General features: G+C 38.5%; 1 protein-coding gene across 6 annotated transcripts in view; it reads right to left on the bottom strand.

Moving 5' to 3' along the window:
- si:dkey-21p1.3 (collagen alpha-1(I) chain) overlaps positions 1-20813 on the bottom strand; it is a 69342-nt gene that overhangs the window by 1209 nt on the left and 47320 nt on the right. For 4 of the 6 annotated variants that reach the window (XM_057842054.1, XM_057842057.1, XM_057842058.1 and 1 more), the window contains 38 exons: positions 20733-20786; positions 20145-20189; positions 19985-20038; positions 19567-19611; positions 17954-18007; positions 15073-15126; positions 14937-14990; positions 14793-14846; positions 14655-14708; positions 14510-14554; positions 14268-14312; positions 14032-14139; positions 11355-11408; positions 8746-8799; positions 8555-8608; positions 8373-8480; positions 8162-8215; positions 7991-8098; positions 7816-7866; positions 7345-7398; positions 7193-7246; positions 7015-7068; positions 6807-6914; positions 5315-5368; positions 5176-5229; positions 5014-5067; positions 4885-4938; positions 4752-4805; positions 4310-4363; positions 4177-4230; positions 4039-4092; positions 3921-3974; positions 3796-3849; positions 2916-2933; positions 2580-2642; positions 2242-2382; positions 1487-1631; positions 1312-1418 (listed from right to left, as the gene is read on the bottom strand). In XM_057842054.1, coding sequence (XP_057698037.1) covers positions 1312-1418; positions 1487-1631; positions 2242-2382; positions 2580-2642; positions 2916-2933; positions 3796-3849; positions 3921-3974; positions 4039-4092; positions 4177-4230; positions 4310-4363; positions 4752-4805; positions 4885-4938; positions 5014-5067; positions 5176-5229; positions 5315-5368; positions 6807-6914; positions 7015-7068; positions 7193-7246; positions 7345-7398; positions 7816-7866; positions 7991-8098; positions 8162-8215; positions 8373-8480; positions 8555-8608; positions 8746-8799; positions 11355-11408; positions 14032-14139; positions 14268-14312; positions 14510-14554; positions 14655-14708; positions 14793-14846; positions 14937-14990; positions 15073-15126; positions 17954-18007; positions 19567-19611; positions 19985-20038; positions 20145-20189; positions 20733-20786 — 2433 coding nt within the window. Of the gene's footprint in view, positions 1-1311; positions 1419-1486; positions 1632-2241; positions 2383-2579; positions 2643-2915; positions 2934-3795; positions 3850-3920; positions 3975-4038; positions 4093-4176; positions 4231-4309; positions 4364-4751; positions 4806-4884; positions 4939-5013; positions 5068-5175; positions 5230-5314; positions 5369-6806; positions 6915-7014; positions 7069-7192; positions 7247-7344; positions 7399-7815; positions 7867-7990; positions 8099-8161; positions 8216-8372; positions 8481-8554; positions 8609-8745; positions 8800-11354; positions 11409-14031; positions 14140-14267; positions 14313-14509; positions 14555-14654; positions 14709-14792; positions 14866-14936; positions 15020-15072; positions 15127-17953; positions 18008-19566; positions 19612-19984; positions 20039-20144; positions 20190-20732; positions 20787-20813 lie in introns of all 6 variants that reach the window. The other 2 variants (XM_057842055.1, XM_057842056.1) reach the window with 2 other exon arrangements.

Here is a 20813-nt window from a genome sequence, read left to right as displayed (position 1 = left end):
CATTCAGATTCCTGGGATGTCTGAATCGCTGTCATTAGGTCATGCCACAGCATCTCAATGGGTTTAAGTCTGGACTTTGACTTGGGCACTCCAGAAGGTGTATTTTGTTCTTCTGAAATCATTCTGAAGTTGATTTACTTCTGTGTTTTGGATCATTGTCTTGTTGCAGCATCCATCTTTTTAGCTTCCACTGTCTGACAGACGACCTCAGGTTTTCCTGCAAAACATCCTGATAAACGTTTGAATTAATACTTCCATTAACAATTGCAAGTTGTCCAGGCCATGAGGCAGCAAAACAGTTCCAAATCATGATGCTCCCTCCACCTTGCTTCACGGTTTCCATTTTTCCTCCATGTTTTACTCCCCAACAATTCAACTTTGGTTTCATCAGTCCACAAAATATTTTGCCAAAACTTCTGTGAAGTGTCCAAGTGCCTTCTTGCAAACACTAAAAGAGCAACAATGTTTTTTTAGACAGCAGTGGCTTCCGCCGTGGAGTCCTCCAATAAAAACCATTCTTAGCCATAGTTTTACATATGGCTGATGTGTGCACAGAGATATTGGACTGTGACAGTGATTTCTGTAAGTCTTTAGCAGACACCCTAGGTTGTTTTTTTTTTTTTTTTTTTTTAAACCTCTCTGAGTATTATGCGCTCTCTGGGCGTCATCTTTGGTGGACAGCCACTTCTTGGGAGAGAAGCAACAGTGCCAAACTCTCCATTTGTAGATAACTTTTCTGACTGTTGATTGATGAACATCCAGACTTTTAGAGATTGTTTTGTATCCTTTCCCAGCTTTCTACAAATCAGCAATCCTTGATCGCAGGTCTTCAGACAGCTCTTTTGACCGAGCCATGATGCACATCAGACAATGCTTCTCATCAAGACATTTCTTACCAGGTGTGTGTTTTATAGTGGGCAGGGCAGCTTTAAATCACTCATCCGTGATTGGGCACATACCCGACTTAAAATGTAAGGTAAAAATTTGTTTCAATTGCTCTTTAAGCCTCCTTAGGCAGAGGGTTCACTTACCGTACTTATTTTTGGCCCTTCTGTCATTGTTTGCATGCTATCCTCTATAAAATATGAAAACCTATAAATGATTGGGTGGTTTTAGTTAAAGCAGACACTGTATTTTCATCTGTGTGATTTTGACAAAGCTCACATTTGATGGTGAATTTATGCAGGAATGCGAGAAATTCCAAAAGCTCAAATACTTTTTCATACCACTGTAAATTTCAAGATTTTGTCTAACATTCAGAGGTTACATTTTGTAAGGTCCCAGTTGCATGTGTCATAATAAAACTCTTACCTGGGACTGCAGTGGGTCAATGCAGGTGCTCCCCCCTGCTGTGAAGTTACAAAACACTCTCAAAGCGTCATAGGGACAACCTTGGTTGGGGTCCATGTAAAAGTAACCTGAAAAATAATGAATTGAGAGTTTTTCCTGTTCCATGCAATGCAGTGAGGACACAAAGCCTGCTCACCATCACTGAACTGTGGGTGTACGAGACCCAACTCGTAGCAAGAGGTACCAGGGTCGTCTTTTGTTCCTTGAGGCCAGTGGAAAGATTCTTCCTCTGCCTCATCTTCTAGATACATTTTCAAGTCGGTCTTAATTGGACTGGGCTCCTATGTACATAGGATTCAGTTATTTATCCCTTTCATGCGTGAATTATAATTATTTTCTTAAATATTTTTACTACATTCACATAGAACATGGGTCTCAAACCTGCGGACCAACGGGCCAGTTGCAGCCTGTGGGTCAATATTTTGTGGCCCCCATTTGACGTCCATTTGTAATATTAGCATTGGCCGATCATATTTTGAAAAGTACAATTTAAAAAAAATATATACATATAAAAATAATTTAAAACAAATTAATTGAAGTTGAATGAAGAATGTTTTTTTGGGGGGGGATCTATAATTTAAATACTGTAGTAACAAATTATAAAATTAATTCTTAATAAAATTAAATTGAGCAAGTATGATGAAGGTCATCATTCAGTAACTCATTCACTGCCATTGACAGTCATAGACATCAAATCTATTAAAACTGGGATGGCCGACATTGAGTGATGAGGTGTCACTGCCATTGATTACCAATGAGTTCAATGAATGCCCTATAAAGGGTGACGTGTTTGGTTTCTGCACCACATGTTTGTGCTGTGTGGTGATTTATTAGACCCCTAAAAATCTAATATGCAAATAAGGCATCTCGGAAGTGAAAGTATATACCTACTTTTTGTTGTCTATCTTGTATCGTTGAATTGTGTTTTTCTTCAGAATTATATTCTTTAATGGATTTTGGGAATGCTTCTAATTTTTTAACTGGTCTGGTCTCCACTCTTGAATTGTTTTTTCCAGGTAAACCTGCATTTCCCTGAGAAAGAAATGACCGGTAAAGCCCCAAAATGAAAAAGTAACACTTGTGAACTCGTTAGCTGCCACTGTCAGGATAACACAGCCAATCCATTTGAACTGGTAAGAGCTGTCGTAAATGATCCTGTACAGACTTTCTTGTTCAAATATATTGGATGGTTATCGCTGTCAATGTCAGCGAATGCGTAAATATCTTACTGGAGGTCCTTGTTTGCCTTTTACTCCCTTGGTTCCACTGGTGCCTTGGATCCCTTTCATTCCCTGGTAAGGGCCAATGCATAGTTAATCACTATCATGGGGCACAAATACTGTATTAAAGTAATCATAAAAAGTATTAAATTTAGTTAGTCAATTGATCAATACAGTGGGAGCCACCTACATTTTAGGAAGTGTAAACATTGATCAAAATTGTCCATCTAATGGTGCGTTAGATTAACCTAACAAAGTTGTTTAATGAAAATATAGAGGAACTGTCCATCAAGTACAGCCACCATTACGTAATGATGCTGTTCAGACAAAAATATCAAAACTTACCTTCATTCCAATCTGGCCCTGTACAAAAGCAGAACAGAAATAATACAGAAATAAAAATGAGCTATTTCTAAGAAAAATATACCACTTTACAATATAAGTACTTGCATGAAATGTAATTTGGTTATTAACTGTTTACTGTGTATTGCAGTCGTAATAAGTTAAGGTGACAATTATTATGATTACAACATTACCCAAAAAATCGCTAGCTTTGTCAGGTTTGTAATTTGTTTTAGTACTTGTGCAACACAACATGCCTACTGTCCACCGCAGCTGAATATAAAAAGTGAAAGTAAAAAGTCCTCTCTCACTCTGTCACATCAGCCATGCGGTGCGTTCAGGTACACCACGCAAAACTCATTCGCCACATCAGAACCCGATTCGTTACATTATTACAGCTATTATTATTATCATTACGAATATTATGAAATTATTATTTCTATTTTTATTCATAATATATTTGGGCTGTTAGTTTTCAGGCTGTGGAACGAATTAATGGAGTTGTAATGTATTCTTATGGGAAAATCCTGCTCGACATACTCGACTAATTTTGAAGGATATCCTTGTAATATGGAATCGAAAAGGTGATTAGTTTTGGGCTAATGAGGTCAAAGGTCACAGAGGTCAGAAAAGGAATTTTGCCATAACTTAATAACAAATTAAATTATTTAATGACATTTTGCGGCAAGAGGGTAAGGGTAAAATAAGTCATAAATGTACACGACAGTTGGGCAGCATAAGATTTGAATTTGGCCCTTCTTCTAGACAAGAGTGCTCCTTTAGTTTTTGCATGCTATCCTTTTGTAAGAAATGCTATATATTCTTCCTAATGTAACCCTTATGTACACAAAAAGGTATAAAAATATTCTGAAATGAAACTTACTAAATTTCCAGGGTGCCCTATTTGTCCAGGTGTACCACGAGGTCCAGTATCCCCCTTAGTAAAAAAAAAAAAAAAAAAACATTACGAGTCACTTCACAGAAAAAAAGATAACTAAATACATGTACCTGCTTTCCTTTATGCCCGGTTACACCTTTTGCACCTTGCAGACCAAAATTCCCCTAAAATGATAAGGTTATTAGTGTATTAAATTGCTTCAAATAAACATTATTTTCTGTATACCACCTTTATCCCTGCTGGACCAACCGGCCCTTGTAAGCCCTTTTCACCCATTAGACCCTGTATGTGAGCATGAAATGGATTAAAAACAAATTTATTTTTATTTTATTTTTTTAACATAACGGCACAGCTGTCTTAATTCACCTTAAAACCACTTGCTCCTGTAGATCCCTTCTCTCCTGTCAGCCCTTGGATACCCTGGATCAAAAATATTGGTTTTGCAAGATTCTGATTTAACATTGCCGTTCACGATTGCTGTTTAAAATAACTCGTATACCTTTGGGCCAACTGGTGCAGGAGGTCCCGTCTCTCCTTGTGGACCACGTTCACCCTAAAAGAGTAAATCATAAAGGGTGCAATATTCTGACTCTTACAGTATAGCAATCCGGTCATTTTCTGTAGTGACTGCCCTAACAGTGTGGACTATTACCCTGGTTTATATACTATAGTTTCAGAGTGATTGATCAAAAAATTGGAAAATAAGCCGTTTAAGCTGATCTGCCAGTTAATTAACTCATTCACTGCCATTGATGGCAATAGACGTCCAATTCAGCCCTCTGAGTTGGATCAAAACTGAGTTGTGCTGGTAGCCAACAACGTGTACTTTTAATTTATAAAGTTTTTAATGATATTTTTTTAATTTGGTGTTAAAATTTTAACCTCTATCATTAGTATTAAACTTTATCATTCAGTATTACTGTTGACTCTACTGCTATTACCTTAACGCCTTGTGTTCCAGTATTTCCCGTAAGACCAGGAGGTCCAGGTGTTCCCTATGATATGAAAAATAAAATAAATATACATAAAATAAATCCAATACAAGCGTGCTGTCTCGTGTCCGTGATATTTGACCTGTTTACCAGGCCTGCCTGGTGATCCACGCGCTCCTGTGTGGCCAGTAGTTCCCTTTAGGAGATTCAAAATTTTAAAAATCAAAACGAAAAACTTAATACTAAATTTAGAAAAAGACATTTTTCTTACTGGGTAGCCTTCATTACCCTGCACCCCATGTAATCCGTCCAATCCATCCAAACCCTGGTGTGAAAACAATCACCGGCAGTGCATATCAGTATATTTGCTTTGATTTGTGCTTAATATTGCTATGTACTATATTCATGGTCATGTATCATTGAAGATACTTGCAGGTATTCCGCGTCGTCCCACGGGTCCTTGGTTTCCTGGTGGCCCTTCAGCTCCCTAATAATTGGAAAAGATCATAAAATGAAAGATTTCTAAAAAATGTATTAAGTTTCTTAACTGTTATGCTGTGCATGGGACTTACAGTTTTTCCCTTCGCACCTTTATTTCCCTTATTACCTGGTTGACCTGGCAATCCCTTAATAAAGACAACATTCACAATATTATAAATCAAATTTTAACAATTCATTATCGATATATTTGACAGGGTTTCCCACAGGAAACTTGCCTGGTGGCCGAAAAGCTCACCATGTTTTTGGAGAAAATTACCTAATCAATTAATTTAAAAAATGTTCAGTTGATAGGAATTTCAAAATTAGGACATGGTTAATCATAAGACATTAATTAACAATATTGATATAGAGCCTTACGAAAAGGCATAGACTTAACAAATCAACAAAAATTCAGTGCAATGGCAGAGAGCTGGGACAGGTCTGTTCACATATCGACTATGATGTCACCATTGCCCTTTCAAACGGATCAACCGATGCATTTAATACTGTAGGTACATACATTTTCTTTTCTAACACTGTTTTAGCCTGGTGGAGAGGGGTCAAGAAAACCCGACGGGCCGCCAGGCTTATAAACAGTGTTGTTTATCTTATTTTAAAAAAGTAATTAATTAGTTATAAATTACTTCTCCCAAAAAGTAATTGTGTTAGTAACTCAGTTACCTGAATGTAAGAGTAATTAGTTACTTGGCAAAGTAACTGGTGATAATTTTCATGTTTTTTTTTTTTTTTTTTAATGTGAAGTTTAAAGGGTTTTTTGGGACAATTGGCCCTAGCCCAATTCTTTACCCTAAACTTAACTAGACACAGGGGTATTGCGGGTATTGCGATAATTAGATGGTAACCTTCGCTATGTGTGGAAGTCGTTTAATGTTGTGAATCAACAGTTAAAGTTGTTAAAATTGCTCCCGTTATTTCATTAGTTCCCTTCTGTCTACTTTTGACATGTGTAAGTTTTAAAACTATTTCATCATTTAAATATAGATTTAAGTCAAGATTTTGCCGATTTAGGAGCATTTTATATAAAAAGTTACTTTGGTTCGCTAGGAAGGTTTTCTACAACAGAGCCTTCCTGAGAAGGCCACTGCTTTAAGATGGCGGCTGTTTTCTAACGCATCTAGTTCTTTATTATACATGTTGCTAATGCAGCCGTGTCAGTCATTTGGGTTCTGTATATATGTGATATCTACCAAAGCATCATGTGTTGGTAGTTTGTAGGCTATCGGCTACAGTCAGGTATTATTGGAGCCACCTAGCATAGTAGCATCGCGTTTGCAATGGCGTCACCCTCCCTTGCCTCCTCCCCACTCCTGCTCTGCTTTCTCGTCTTCGTGAGTCAGTCTTTTTCTGACTTCTCTCGCATTAGTCAACCAACATAGTAATGCACGCCTTTCCCGCCTCAGTAACGGTAACGGTGTTGCTAAGATGAGAAAAGTCATTAATTAGATTAGTCACTACTAAAGAAATAACGCCTTTAGTAACGCCGTTATATTCTAACGCCGTTATTAACAACACTGCTTATGAAACACTGGGAGAAACCCTGTTTGAAAATTATCATTTTCTTACTGGTGCACCATGAATTCCTTTATTTCCAGGAATACCAGGGGGACCAGCAGATCCAAGTCGACCTTCAGAACCAGGAACACCAACGAAGCCGGTAAGTCCCTGTTTGCCCTGAAAAAAAAGGTGGTCTTTGAATGTACAGTTACGATAATTTTACTGAACAACACAATACAATACAAATGAAAATATTTTGATTGTTGAATTACTATACCATTGTGCCTTGAGTTCCAGCTTCTCCTTTAGTCCCCTTTTCACCCTTCCCTCCCTGGATAATGCAAAGGTTTCTTTACAAAAACTACAAGTGCGTCACTGTGGTCAACACTAAGTAGATAATAAATAAATACTGTATGCTTGTCTAGACTAAAGTGCGTCACATCAGGAAACCTCACCATGTCTCCTTTCATGCCTGGAGGCCCAAGCTCACCCACTTTTCCACTGATGCCCTGATTAGGATGATACATTTAAAACAGATGGTGACTAGTTGATCATACACACATGAATGGCTAATCTATAGTATTTTGCAACTAATTTGAGATTTTACCTTTGCACCATTATTTCCAGGTTTGCCATCAGGTCCTCTCTCACCTGACAAACCCTTAAAAAAAGGAGAGAGAACCAACGTTTACAAAAGTTGATGATGACGCCAAACTAATATCGATACATAACTAGCTAAAAATAATATGATATAATGCCATTCAGTTATGAACAGTTATTTTGTTCAATTGAGATGTGTTACTTTGCAAAATGCCATAAGTGAATCATTGATACAACTCATGGACAGATATCAGATTTTGACGGTATGATAACTTTGAGCAAAAATATCGCGGTATCAATATTATATGCAAGCTGCCATCAGATTGCAGGCTAAAGAGTTCAGACTCCAAAAATCGCTCATTAATGGCATGGCAAGTTTTGCAGTATCTGATGCCTTGTCTTTTTAAAACCTTGGTATACTGTACCTTCGAACCAGTAATCAGACCATGCCTAATTCTTACTTCTTAAAAAGTCTTACTGGTGCTGATGGTCCAATATTGCCTGGTGGTCCGATGCGACCTGGAGAGCCCTGAAATCAGTGAAATTTATGTTGATATTGATGCATTTTGCGCAAAATTATTTTAAAATCGATTGTGTATCTATTGTCGCCATTGGCAGTGAATGAAATAACATGTCAACAAGAAGATAATAACCATATGTCCTTGAAGTCCTTTCTGGCCTTTGCTTCCTGGGTTTCCAGTGTCACCTCCCGGTCCAAACTGTCCAAGCAAACCTTGGGGACCCCTTTGGCCTGGTGGCCCCTGGTCAAACACGTTCGTAACAAATGTCATGGTGTGAATCAAGCATCCAAAGACTGTACTAACCTTGAATCCAGGAGATCCTTGTTTGCCTCTGTCTCCCTGAGCGCCAGTATGCCCCTGTGATATGAGACACAAGAGAGCAGAGCGAAAGTGTAGCAGCACTTAATTACTATTCTAAAAAAAAAAAAAAACAGAATAAAAGCACATGAACACAGTAGTTCAACACACTGAAACTCCCATTGAAGAAACCTGAACTGAAGTGTGTTTTAATAACCTGCTTCCCTGGACGTCCCTTTACTCCCTGGCGGCCGGGGACACCGTGGTCACCCGAGACTCCCTTTGGGCCTGTCGAACCAGTGGATCCTTTTCTTCCTTTATCACCCTAAAAAAATATTGTTATCCTTGGCATGTGTGCGTGTGTGGAATTTCCAAATGTATCTATTTACATGTACTCACTGATGTTCCATTTTGTCCATGTGGCCCCTCAGGCCCCCTTTGTCCAAGTAAACCCTAATAGAAGGTTGAAGACAACTATGGTCAATATAAGTACAGGACATCTAAACCTAAACTAGATAATGGAAGCTTTAGCAACTTTACAATATGGTGGAAAGATTATATAAAAAACAACACAGTCTTAATCAATCTACCTCCTCACCATCGAGACCGGCAGGTCCTTCCTCTCCTACGGCTCCATTAGGTCCCTAAAGAAATGGAATAATAGCACAGATAAGCTTTCATTAGCAGTGTGTATTTACCAGACAATTGCACAAGTCACTATGATCCAAAGGCGTAGGTTTGGTAGGGAAAAATTAACAGCATAACTTGCATGTCCACTTTTTGCTGGGTCCGGGGTATAAGACCAAACAGATTTAGTGAACGAGGGTCAGGGCCACATGTCTCACAAACCTAACCTAATGAATTGATAGGCTGAATGAGCAATGCAAAAAAAAAAAAAAAAAAATCCGTATTGACTTGTACTAACTTTCATGTGTAATGGTTCAGGTTTTACATCGTTCGATTCAAGCCTGTTTTAAAAAAGAATGAAAATATTTTGAAAACTTCCTGAACAAATGTCTAGATTTTATTAGTGTAACGGGTACACGTAGGCCTCCCTTCCGATTCCTTCATGTAGGGACGCTGACGGCTGTACCGTTGGCTCGAGCTTTATTGGCGCAGTGGTCAACGTCCCTACCTGCCAAGTGGAAGGGTCGTTGCACGCGGGTTCGCGTCCTATCCTGGTCAGAGGTGGGAGCGGAATGCGGGGTGGCGCTTACACACCGGTTAAATTAGCAAATTTAAATTTGACAATATTTGACATTAAAATATATTAACATACAGTGGGGCAAATAAGTATTTAGTCAACCACCAATTGTGCAAGTTCTCCAACTTGAAAAGATTAGAGAGGCCTGTAATTGTCAACATGGGTAAGCCTCAACCATGACAGACAGAATGTGGAAAAAAAAAAGAAAATCACATTATTTGATTTTTAAAGAATTTATTTCCAAATTACAGTGGAAAATAAGTTTTTGGTCATCTACAAACAAGCAAGATTTCTGGCTGTCAAAGAGATCTAACTTCTTCTAACAAGGTCTAACGAGGCTCCACTTGTTACCTGTAATAATGGCACCTGTTTTAACTCATTATCGGTATAAAAGACACCTGTCCACAAGCTCAATCAGTCACACTCCAAACTCCACTATGGCCAAGACCAAAGAGCTTTCGAAGGACACCAGAGACAAAATTGTAGACCTGCACCAAGCTGGGAAGACTGAATCTGCAATAGGTAAAACGCTTGGTGTAAAGAAATCAACTGTGGGAGCAATTATTAGAAAATGGCAGACATACAAGACCACTGATAATCTTCCTCGATCTGGGGCTCCATGCAAGATCTCTTATGGTCAGATGGAAACAAAATAGAACATTTTTGTAGAAACGCAGGTTCTTGTGTTTGGAGGAGAAAGAATACTGAATTGCATCCGAAGAACACCATACCCACTGTGAAGCATGGTGGTGGAAACATCATGCTTTGAGGCTGTTTTTCTGCAAAGGGACCAGGACGACTGATCTGTGTAAAGGAAAGAACGAATGGGGCCATGTATTGAAAGATTTTGAGTGAAAATCTCCTTCCATCAGCAAGGGCATTGAAGATGAGCCGTGGCTGGGTCTATTAGCATGACAATGATCCCAAACACACAGCCAGGGCAGCAAAGGAGTGGCTTCGTAAGAAGCATTTCAAGGTCCTGGAGTAGCCTAGCCAGTCTCCAGATCTCAACCCCATAGAAAATCTGTGGAGGGAGTTGAAAGTCTGTGTTGCCCAACGGCAGCCCCAAAACATCACTGCTCTAGAGGAGTGCTGCATGGACGAATGGGCCAAAATACCAGCAACGGTGTGTGAAAAGCTTGTGAATAGTTACAGAAAACGTTTGGCCTCCGTTATTGTCAACAAAGGGTACATAACAAAGTATCGAGATGAACTTTTGGTATTGACCAAATACTTATTTTCCACCATGATTTGAAAAAAATTCTTTAAAAATCAAATGAGGTGATTTTAAGTTTTTTTCCACATTCTGTCTCTCATGGGTTACCCATGTTCACAATTACAGGCCCCTCTAATATTTTCAAGTGGGAGAACTTGCACAATTAGTGGTGGACTAAATACTTATTTGCCCCACTGTACAATTTTTTTTCTTTGTCAGGGTATAACAAAAATATAAACAGAGCCGTCCTTCAGGTAAAAAAAAGGTCATCTTTTTATCTTGACTGATTAATGTATGATTATCTGGAAAAAATGTTTGCATTGGCTGCATATAAAAATATTTTGAAATAAATAAATACATTTTAAATAAATGCAAGTCATCGGCCAATCAAGTCAAGTCAGCTTTATTGTTCAGCTTTTCTGTCATCCAGCATTAAGGTATTCCAAGTGGATCACTGGATGGTGAGAACCAATCTACGATCTTGGTTTTTCCAAGTTTTTCAAGTCAGCTTGTTGAGTCTTGAGTATTTGTCTCACGAGTCAAGTTGAGTCGAGTCTCGAATTATCGCCTCACAAGTCGAGTCGAGTCGAGTCTCGGACCCCTTCCAGCTCAAGCGAGTCAAGCCCAAGTCTGCGTTTTTTTCCTCAAGTCCGAGTCGAGTTGTGAGTAATCAAATTTTCAACTCGAGCCCTAACCCTGTGATTACAGTCCAATTGTCTGGTATTTTCTCATTAATAGCAGTAAAATTTAGTGCCATTAACCAAGTAGAAAAATGTCACCTTGCCACCTTGGATTCCATGAGGGCCAATTGATCCTTGAGGTCCATCTTTACCCTAAATATTAAAGAAAAAACAGAATGAGCGTCCTGATTCCTCCATTTTATGTTTGTATCCTGGTCCTAATTAACTTTAAACATTTTGTTTTTGTGTTGGAAATGTTCCAATTAAAGATGCACCGATACCGATACCAGTATCAGTAGGGGGGGTTGATCTGGCCCGAAATGGTGGTTTCGGTATCGGCGGGTACCAACAAAGAGGGCGCCGATACCATTTACCGGTCCAGTATAATAACACTTGACCGCAGCCCATAGGCGGAGTTTGACTTTTGGGGCAGGGGGGCACAACATGTTGATGACCCCAAAACGCAGTGTCAGCAATAAAATTAACTCACAAGAATATTTATAATAATAAGTTGACAATGAGCGTTTTTTGTTTCCAGTCATTCTTGAGGGGAATTCTAAATCAGGCTGCTTAGGCAATACTTTTCACTAAGATAGTCATCCATTGAATTTGGTACGCCAAATGTGCCAGTGTTGCCAACTTTTCGGCCACCAGGAGGGGGCTGCGCCCCCCCCCCCTTAAAATCCGCTTATCCCGCAGCCTTTTTTTCCCTGACGCTCACTACACTCTCTGTTGCGTAATGACACGTGATCATTTTGCATGCCAAGCAGCTATCGCTATTGGCCTGCTCCAGTCCAATGATGCGGGTCAATTGCCGCTCTTAACCCATGCCGGGGAACCTTTTTCATATGTAGGAAAAATAAACTATGAGAGGAAAATGTCGGCAGTCTGAAAATATTTCAGTTCATAATCTCTATCAACCACAATGTCTGCATGCAAGATTTGCGGCCTGAAAGTTTCGCGAGGTTGAGTTAAATCGGCCAGTTTCAATACCTCGAACCTGATAAAACATTTGAAGACGAAACGTGAACGAACACAAAAAGTTTGAGGCTATGACAGCAGTAACTGCTACCATGAGAAAGCTCAGCTCACTTCGTCTACTTTACTTTCATTGTCTTTTACTGAAAGAAATGCCGCAGTAATTTGAGACCTGTTTCAAAAGTAGGGTTGCCACCTTTCAGAAATAGAAATAAGGGACGCCCCCCTCGCGCCCAAAGCCGTATAGGCGACGAAAAAAAGGGACAACCCTAAAAACCCATAAAATGCATAGAAATGTATCTATTTATTGTATATATTCCGTATTGGTTCATTACAAAAAGCAATTGTTAATTCCCAATTTGGAAGGATTCCTTATTTCAAAGGACGGGTGGCAAGCCTATTCAAAAGCGCTGTAGAAGTAAGCAAAGTTCACGAAAGTTGCACTGTTTGGCCTTTGAGCGCCAAATGTTCATTTAAATATTGTCACCCATACCAGAATTTGCAATAAAAAGTTCCATGGATTCACATTGTCTATATATATACTAGGGCTGTCAAATTTATCGCGATAACGAGCGGTAATTAATTTTTTGAATTAACCATGTTAAAATATTTAACGCATTTAATGCATGCGCGGAATGACCCACTCGCGCATTACCGCAAACAGACTACGGTGGCGCCGTTTTACGTATATTGAGAGCTAAGAGGCAGAGACAAGCGAGTGCAGTGGACACAAGCATTCCTTGGGGCCGTACTATTTATTGGCTAAAGCTTTGGCATCTCTTCCACAACAATTATAACTATCATAATGAGCAACGTAGGGAAGAATGACAGGAGACGATCTTTTTCTTAACACCCTGTATTGTACACAATGCACAGAAGATATCCCATTTGCTGCCACCACTGACAGTCATGGTTGCCCAACTTCCCATCATGCATTTGGGCAAAATCTATTCAAACATTTAGTTTAGCTCAACAAATACACTAGATGGCAATATTTAGTCACAATATACAAACGTTTATCTTTTAAGAATTACAAGTCTTTCTATCCGTGGATCCCTTTCACAGAAAGAATGATAATAATGTTACTGCCATCTTGTGGATTTATTGTTATAATAAACAAATACAGCACTTATGTACAGTATGTTGAATGTATATATCAGTCTTGTCTTTCCATTCCAACGATAATTTACAGAAAAATACGGCATATTTTAAAGATGGTTCGAATTGCGATTAATTACGATTGATTAATTTTTAAGCTGTCATTAACTCGATTAAAATTTTTAATCGTTTGACAGCCCTAATATATACAGTATATGAATTTCAAACAAAGTGGTATCAGTATCAGCCGATACTGCACAGCCAGGTATCGGTATCGGAGCCAAAAAATAGTATCGGTGCAACACTAGTTCCACTAGTTCATATTTTTTTTCTCTCTGAACTGGCAACCCAAAGGGGATGATGGTGTGCTCATCAATATTTTGATCCTGGTCCAGTACAATTTTTGGGCACCAATCTTACATATGGCTCTTTTATGTATGGTCCACTTACAGTACAGTAGCCTTCTTTAACTTGCAAGTTAATGCAACTCAGTTAAGTTCAATATATTGACTTAATGAGTTAGAAATACTCTGAATAACAAACACGTTACTAATAAAATTGGAAGGATTTGAGCTAAGTCTACCTAAACTAATTAGTTAGCATAACTAAAAGGAAGTTTTTTTTTTTTTTTTTTTTTAAACAGAGTAATTTAACAACGTTCCGGTCAATTTAAATTTAATAGTAATAAAAACAGACGTACAGGGTAACCTATCATGCCAATGGGACCGACAACTCCTCGTGGCCCCTGTTCACCTGAATGGCCTTGTGCTCCAACCTCACCCCATGGTCCAATGTTACCCTGTGTACCCTAAAAAGAGAGAAAAAGTCAAAATTACTGTATTTTCTTTAACTCATTCATAGATATTTCAATAATGTACTGTGGATAATGTAATGCACGAGAGAGTATATGAGATGAATGAATCATTGTAATCATACTGGGAGTCCTGTGTGTCCACGTGGGCCAGCTGTGCCCATCTTGCCCTGAGGGGAGAGTGGGACGTGATGTTAACGCTTAGCTGCCATTGATGGTGATAGACGTCAGTCCATTTTTGACTGAACTGGGCATCTATCGCCATCAATAGGAGCAATTACAGTACATTAAATAAGAAGCACAAAAAAAAAAAAAACTTGAAGTCTTGGACGGAGTAACTGGAAAATACTAAACTCTAAATACTTACCTTCGGACCTTGTTTCCCTCTTGGCCCCTTTTCACCTCTCTTGCCCTTCCCAACAAAGACAAAAAGGTATTCAAATGTAACATGTAATGTGCTGTAAACACACGGTGAAAAAAATCAATTTGATGTTTTAATCCGCTTGAATTACCTTGTTTCCTTCCATCCCCCCTTGTCCCTTAGGCCCTTCTCTTCCTTTTTCCCCCTAGAAAAATATTTTCAATTGTACGTAATATTTTTGCCACTTCACATCAAAATTTGTTATGTAAGATCCCAAGTAGTTTCTCACTCGCTTCCCCGGTTTTCCAGCTATTCCACTCATTCCTGTACTTCCAACTTCTCCCTGAAAATATACATCAAATCTTTACATGGACGGACTTGACATTTTTGAATAGTTATTTTAATGTAAAGTGTATGTTTACTGTTTACTCACATTTGTCCCGACAGGTCCCTGGGGGCCACTTGCTCCTGTCTTTCCTGAAAATCCCTGCCAAATATGGCGAAATACTGTTGGAACTGTTGAGGTGAAAATGTATTACTCTTGTGTTATTAAAATAAATTTAACTCACTTTTGGACCTGTCGATCCAGCGTCACCAGCTATTCCATTTATACCAAAAGGCCCCTAATAGCGATATATGGTTATACTTGTTATGATACTCTTTAATCATTAGCCACGTTTACATGCTGACTTTTATTCATACCGATTCAAATCATTCCGAATGGAAATTTCAGATCAGCTGTTTACATGTCACTTCATCTATTCCGATCCAGCGTTTACATGTGACTGCCTTTATTCCGAAAGGACGTTTGACAACTGCCGTCTGACATGCGCAGATTAATCAAAACAAAGTGTCACGTTGCAAAACATGGAGATCGATCGTCGGAGTGCTGCTGTTTTAACTAACCCCCTTGTTGTGTTTGTGGGGTCGTATCCGCTTCTGCTGTTTTGCTCTTTTGCCTTGTAGTAGCCGGTTTTCCACCGGTTTCTAATCTGGTCAACGCTCCGGTCTATTCCGGCTTCGTGTAACCTCTCGTGAACTTTTTTAAATAGTTCACTGTTCCTCGTTTTACGCCCGTCTAAGCGAGCAATTATATTCAATTCTTTTAAAGTTTGAATTAAATACAATCTTTCCGCCGGACTCCAATTAGGTGCGCTGTGCTTGGAAGCCATGTTGCAAGTGACGTTACTTACAGCACAAAGTGACGTCACCACGTCAGTACGGAGCATGTGCAGAAAGAACGCAACCAGACACCATTCCGCTTCCCTGTTTACATGATATAATTTTACTTCTAATCGGTTTGGGAAAAGGAATATTCCACCCCTGTGAATCGGAATGAAATTCCATTCGGTTTGGACCTGTTCATTCCGAATGAGGTGTTTATATGGAACACATTTATTCGGTTTGAACAAATATTCCGATTGTAATTGGAATATTTGGCTCCATGTAAACGTGGCAATTGATAATTATGGGTCATTCCAGAACTGGAGAATATTTTGGCTTCAGAAGTCTTCAAAAATAGCCTTCACTTCTCCGGTTTCCTGTTAAACATTTATCAATAATCTCTAATAAACTATCGACGGCATGGTTATCTCAGTTTACAAATAGATTAATGTTTTACAGTTATCCCTCATTTTTCGTGGTTAATGGGGACTAGAACCCCCCGTTATAAATGAAAAACCACGATGTAGCGCCCTGCCCACCCAAAACAAAACAAAACAAAAAAATATTTTTTTGTGTTTCATATATTTATTCAGCTTTAGCATTGGAAAGAGATACAGTACCGATAAGAAATGTTTTACCACTTTTTTCCCCTCAAAGTATAATTACATTAAAAAAAAAAAAAAAAAAAAAAAAAAAACTTTTATGCATATATATTTTAATAAATGGTTTTAAGCACTTCAAATGTAGTAATTATGATAAGTTTTAAAGATGTTACTGTTCCACCGAAGTCCACTCAAATCCACTCAAGCTGCTCACTTACACACAATGAGTTTCCACAGCAACTGTTTAACAAGCTAAACGATGATTGACGCATGCAGTACTTTGAGGTTTCGGCTTCCAAGCATCTCTGGCAAAATCAAACCGTAACGTCTGTCAATCATCGTTAACTTTAAAAAGCAACTCCAGTGCACTGCCAGACCAAGAAAAGTAGCAGGAGGGAGAGGAAGGCTACATGATCGGCTTGGGAAAGCTCATCTGTATTTATTTATTTATTTTTTTAATAGGAAAAAAATGGACAAAAAATGGCGCAAAGTTTGAAGCGGGAAGTCATGAGGGATCACTGTAATTTGATATTTAGAAAATAAACCATAATTACAGTAAGAGGGTTGCAAATCTGGACTAATGTTAGCTTTTTCTCAGGAGTAGCAGCTAGCTTTTTAACTAGCATACTCTTTGTAAGGGTGGCAAATCTTTACCAACGTTAGCATTTTCTCAGTAGAAACTAGTTTTTTGCTAGCTGTTATTGCTGACCAGGAGGACAAACCTACTAAATAAGAAAATAAATATGCATAACCTAGTTGCATAATTTTGAGTGAGACGCTCAAAGCTATTATAAGTATTTTATAAAATATACAAAAATAAAACAATGAAAAATACAGGTAGTCCCTGGGTTACAAACGAGTTTCGTTCCTAGGCTGGCAATGTAACCCGAATTTCCGATTTAGTTGGAATTAACCCTTTAAGTACCTCTAAATACCCCTTAAATCTCAAAATAACTGTGCAAAAACATGTATTATACGTCATATTAATAAGATAAAGTAAAAAATAAGATACTGTGAGGTACGTTGTGTTAAATGCTATTATATTCAATGACTATTCGGCTTTAAAAAAAAAAAATGTTCGGGCTTTGCTTGTGAGTGAGTCGCCTTGCTGAGAGAAAAGGGCGCTCTGGAAAGAGTAAGGAAGCCAGAGAGGGGGGATATCATGGCCGCTCAGGTCGCCAGCGTCGCCTCTCTTAACACTCTTGAACCGAACTGAAGAAAAAAAGGATCGGGACTCGCAAGAGGAGTCTGCGCCGGGGGAGAAGCAGCAGCAGCAGCATGAGAACGTGAAGTGGGACATGACGCCGCTGCAGGGGGAGGGGGAGATCCTGACATGGCAAGAACTAGGTACTGTTTACGCGACTTACAAAAAAAACGAAAAAAAAACAAAAACAAAAAAAACTTTAATTTGAGATTGAATTTGGTCATCGTGAGGTGGAACAAGAGAACATCTGAATTTTGGGAGGTAGCCTACCCAACATATATTTTCAAGTATTCCTTTTAGTTTTTTTGTTTAGTTTTTTTTTTTAATAGAAAAAGTACATTTATTCAGGCACCACATGTTTTTGTATTTTCTATGCAGATTATTTAAAATTTAAAGGATGGCCCATAAAATGACCAATTCTGGAATGACTCTTACAAAAACAATTCTCGAGGTAGGTAATCTGCATCTGATTGGCTTTACCATGGCTCCATCAATTCCATCTTGTCCTCCGACACCAGAATAACCTCGTAAACCCTAAAATAGAAAACAGATCATTCTCGTTTAGTAAACAATTAGGGCTTTATTTGTGTAGACTGCACAGCTGCCATCGAATGTAAAAACCACCGCGTCTTGTTTTTTACACAACCTCGCTTCACTGGTTTGGGAACATGGTTGACAGCGTAGCGAGGGCAAATTCAACTTGTTTCAAGTTAAGGACTATCAATTCCGTCCTAGCGAGACATATTTAAAGGGAATGAGAAGAGACCATAGGCGGAGTTTGACTTTTGGGGCAGGGGGGGCACAATATGTTGATGACCCTGAAACGCAGTGTCACAAATAAAATCAATTTACAAGAATATTTATAATAATAAGTTGAAAATGAGCATTTTTTGTTTCCCATCATTCATTAGGGGAATTCGAAAATCAGGTTGCTTTGGCTATACTTTTCAGCAATATCGTCATCCATTGAATATGGTACGCCCACCGGTGTCGTGCCAATGTAGTTACCCCAGTCTGGGTGGAGCCACTGCACTGCACTGATTTGCTTGATTTCTGTGTTTCGGTGATGTAGTTATCTACGGGGTTTTAAAACATGGCACATCCATCAAAAAAAAAAAAAAAAACGTTTTTTTTCTGTCGTATACCGTAACATACGTACTGAACGTTAAAAAAGGCAATGTTTCACTGTTTCACTCGTAAGATGACTTATAACTGTTCTTACTGTATTTCAAGTCCTGTATGGAGTTTTTCCAGTTTAGTAAATGTCAATGTCCAAAATATATAACTGTGGTTCTTTTCTGGCTTCAATTAGTTGTTTAATAAGTCGACAACCCTCATATCTAAATTGTGTGTGCGCGCTCCCGCGGCCAGGGGACACAATTTTTGACGGGGGTAACTACATTGGCAAGACACCGGTGGTAGCTCTGTTGTACAATTAGCGTCGTTAGTGGGGCAAATTGAAAGTCTGCTCACCATTGTGACAGTGGTCTCTAGCGTTTCATGGTCCACATTTTCAATCTCTGGTTCTTGCTCAGTAGTTGTTGTCGCTTTTGAAAGCTTAGGTTTAAAAAAAATTACGTATAGCCTATCCATCTTGCCTTTTCGGTCCTCAGGTGGTTTTAGCTAAGCATACAAATAACCGTTTAAGGTGCTAGTCACATAATCTGTTCGAAAACTAATTTTGACCCATTATAAAAATATCTTTTTTTGTTCATTTCATTCATTCATTTTTTTTTTTTTATTGCTTTACAACTTTTATAGACAATATTTTACAGGAAAATTCTTAATTTTAAAATCATATATTGTATAGGAAAGTCAATTACATGCAATGACACTTTTCGGCCACTAGGGGGGCCAGGCCCCCCTGGCCCCCCCCTGAAAATCCGCTTATGGCAGAGACCCTTTGATTGCAGCAGAAGCTACAACAGCTATTTCAAATGCTTTTGTGTGTCAGTGAAATTACCTCAACCCGATCTAAAATGCCTACATGCAGATTTTAGATGTGCCGTATGAAAATATAGCTCAATTTCACTTCTATAGTCATACCATTCTTAATTCTAATTGGAAAATATGTCAATAGTCAGCAACATTACCTTTTGCCCTTTGGGCCCATTGGTGGCTGGGACTCCTAGCCTTCCCTGTACGAAATAAAATGATATATACATTAAAAACAATAATATCATCATATATGCTATATTATATTGTTTTTGTTGAGTATAAATGCTGTCCGAGTGATTTTGTTTCAGTGCCTTTGAGCGACAGGTGTCCAGTCCATTTTCGCTGGAAGGGTTTGGCGTGATTTATCAATCATCAGTAGTTTAAATGCATTTGACATCTGCTGCTATCAATGGTAGTGAAAGAGTTAAGAAAAAAATACAATAATTGCGAATGTAAAATTTGACGTGCTTTTTTTTTTTTTATTTTATTTTTTTTTTAATAATACTATCACAAAATATAGGTTTGAGATGGTCAAGAGGGTTAAAAAAAAAAAAAGTTTAGACACATAGGAACCTTAATACCAGGTTCGCCTTCGGGCCCTTGCTCTCCAGATTTTCCCATTTCTCCCTGCAAGAAGATAACAGAATCGAACAATAAAATATAATTTATAGTATATAATTAAGAAACAAATTTTAATTAGATTAATAGTTCCCAGCAGTTTTTTTGTACTCACAAAAGGACCAGGCATTCCAGAAAATCCTTCCCGACCCTCTCGACCCTTTATTGAAACAGAGGTATGATTGATTTGAACACTGTCACAGTTCATATAGAGTCATTTATTTTTTTGGTATAATCTTTTTTTTAGGACAAAGCATTCGATATTCACGTCACACCATTCCATTTCCAAAATGTTCGAAAAATTCACACAACGCAAAGTTGGAAAATGACCTAGAATTGCCCTAAAATCAATAGCAGGTGACCCAAAATCGATAGGAAGTAACCTCGATTTGCCCCAAAATCAGCAAGAACTGGGCCGAAAGCAACAGAAAAATCCCAGGATTGCCCCAAACTCAACAGGAAGCATCCTGGAATTTGAAAAAAAAAAAAAGAAAAAAAGAAAAAAAAAAAAAAAAAACAGAAAGTGACTTTGACTTGCCCAAATTTCATCAGGGAGTGACCTAAAAGCAACAGGAGGTGATAAAACATTCATGGCAGTTTATTGTCAGCCACGAAAGCGTTCCCACACTCCACAGAATTGGCATGTTGTAGTTCATTAACAAGATCTCTATTATGTCAATTCATAACTAATTCATTGTCCAACCTTGTTTCCTCTAGGTCCAGAATTTCCCTGATTGCCTGGGGGCCCTTGATCTCCCTACAAAGAAATACATTCACTTAGTTA

Source organism: Corythoichthys intestinalis, chromosome 7 (assembly GCF_030265065.1).
Source record: "Corythoichthys intestinalis isolate RoL2023-P3 chromosome 7, ASM3026506v1, whole genome shotgun sequence".
Taxonomy (NCBI): Eukaryota; Metazoa; Chordata; class Actinopteri; order Syngnathiformes; family Syngnathidae; genus Corythoichthys; species Corythoichthys intestinalis.
The sequence above is the reverse complement of the archived record's forward strand: the minus strand, read 5'-3'. Positions and strand labels throughout refer to the sequence as shown.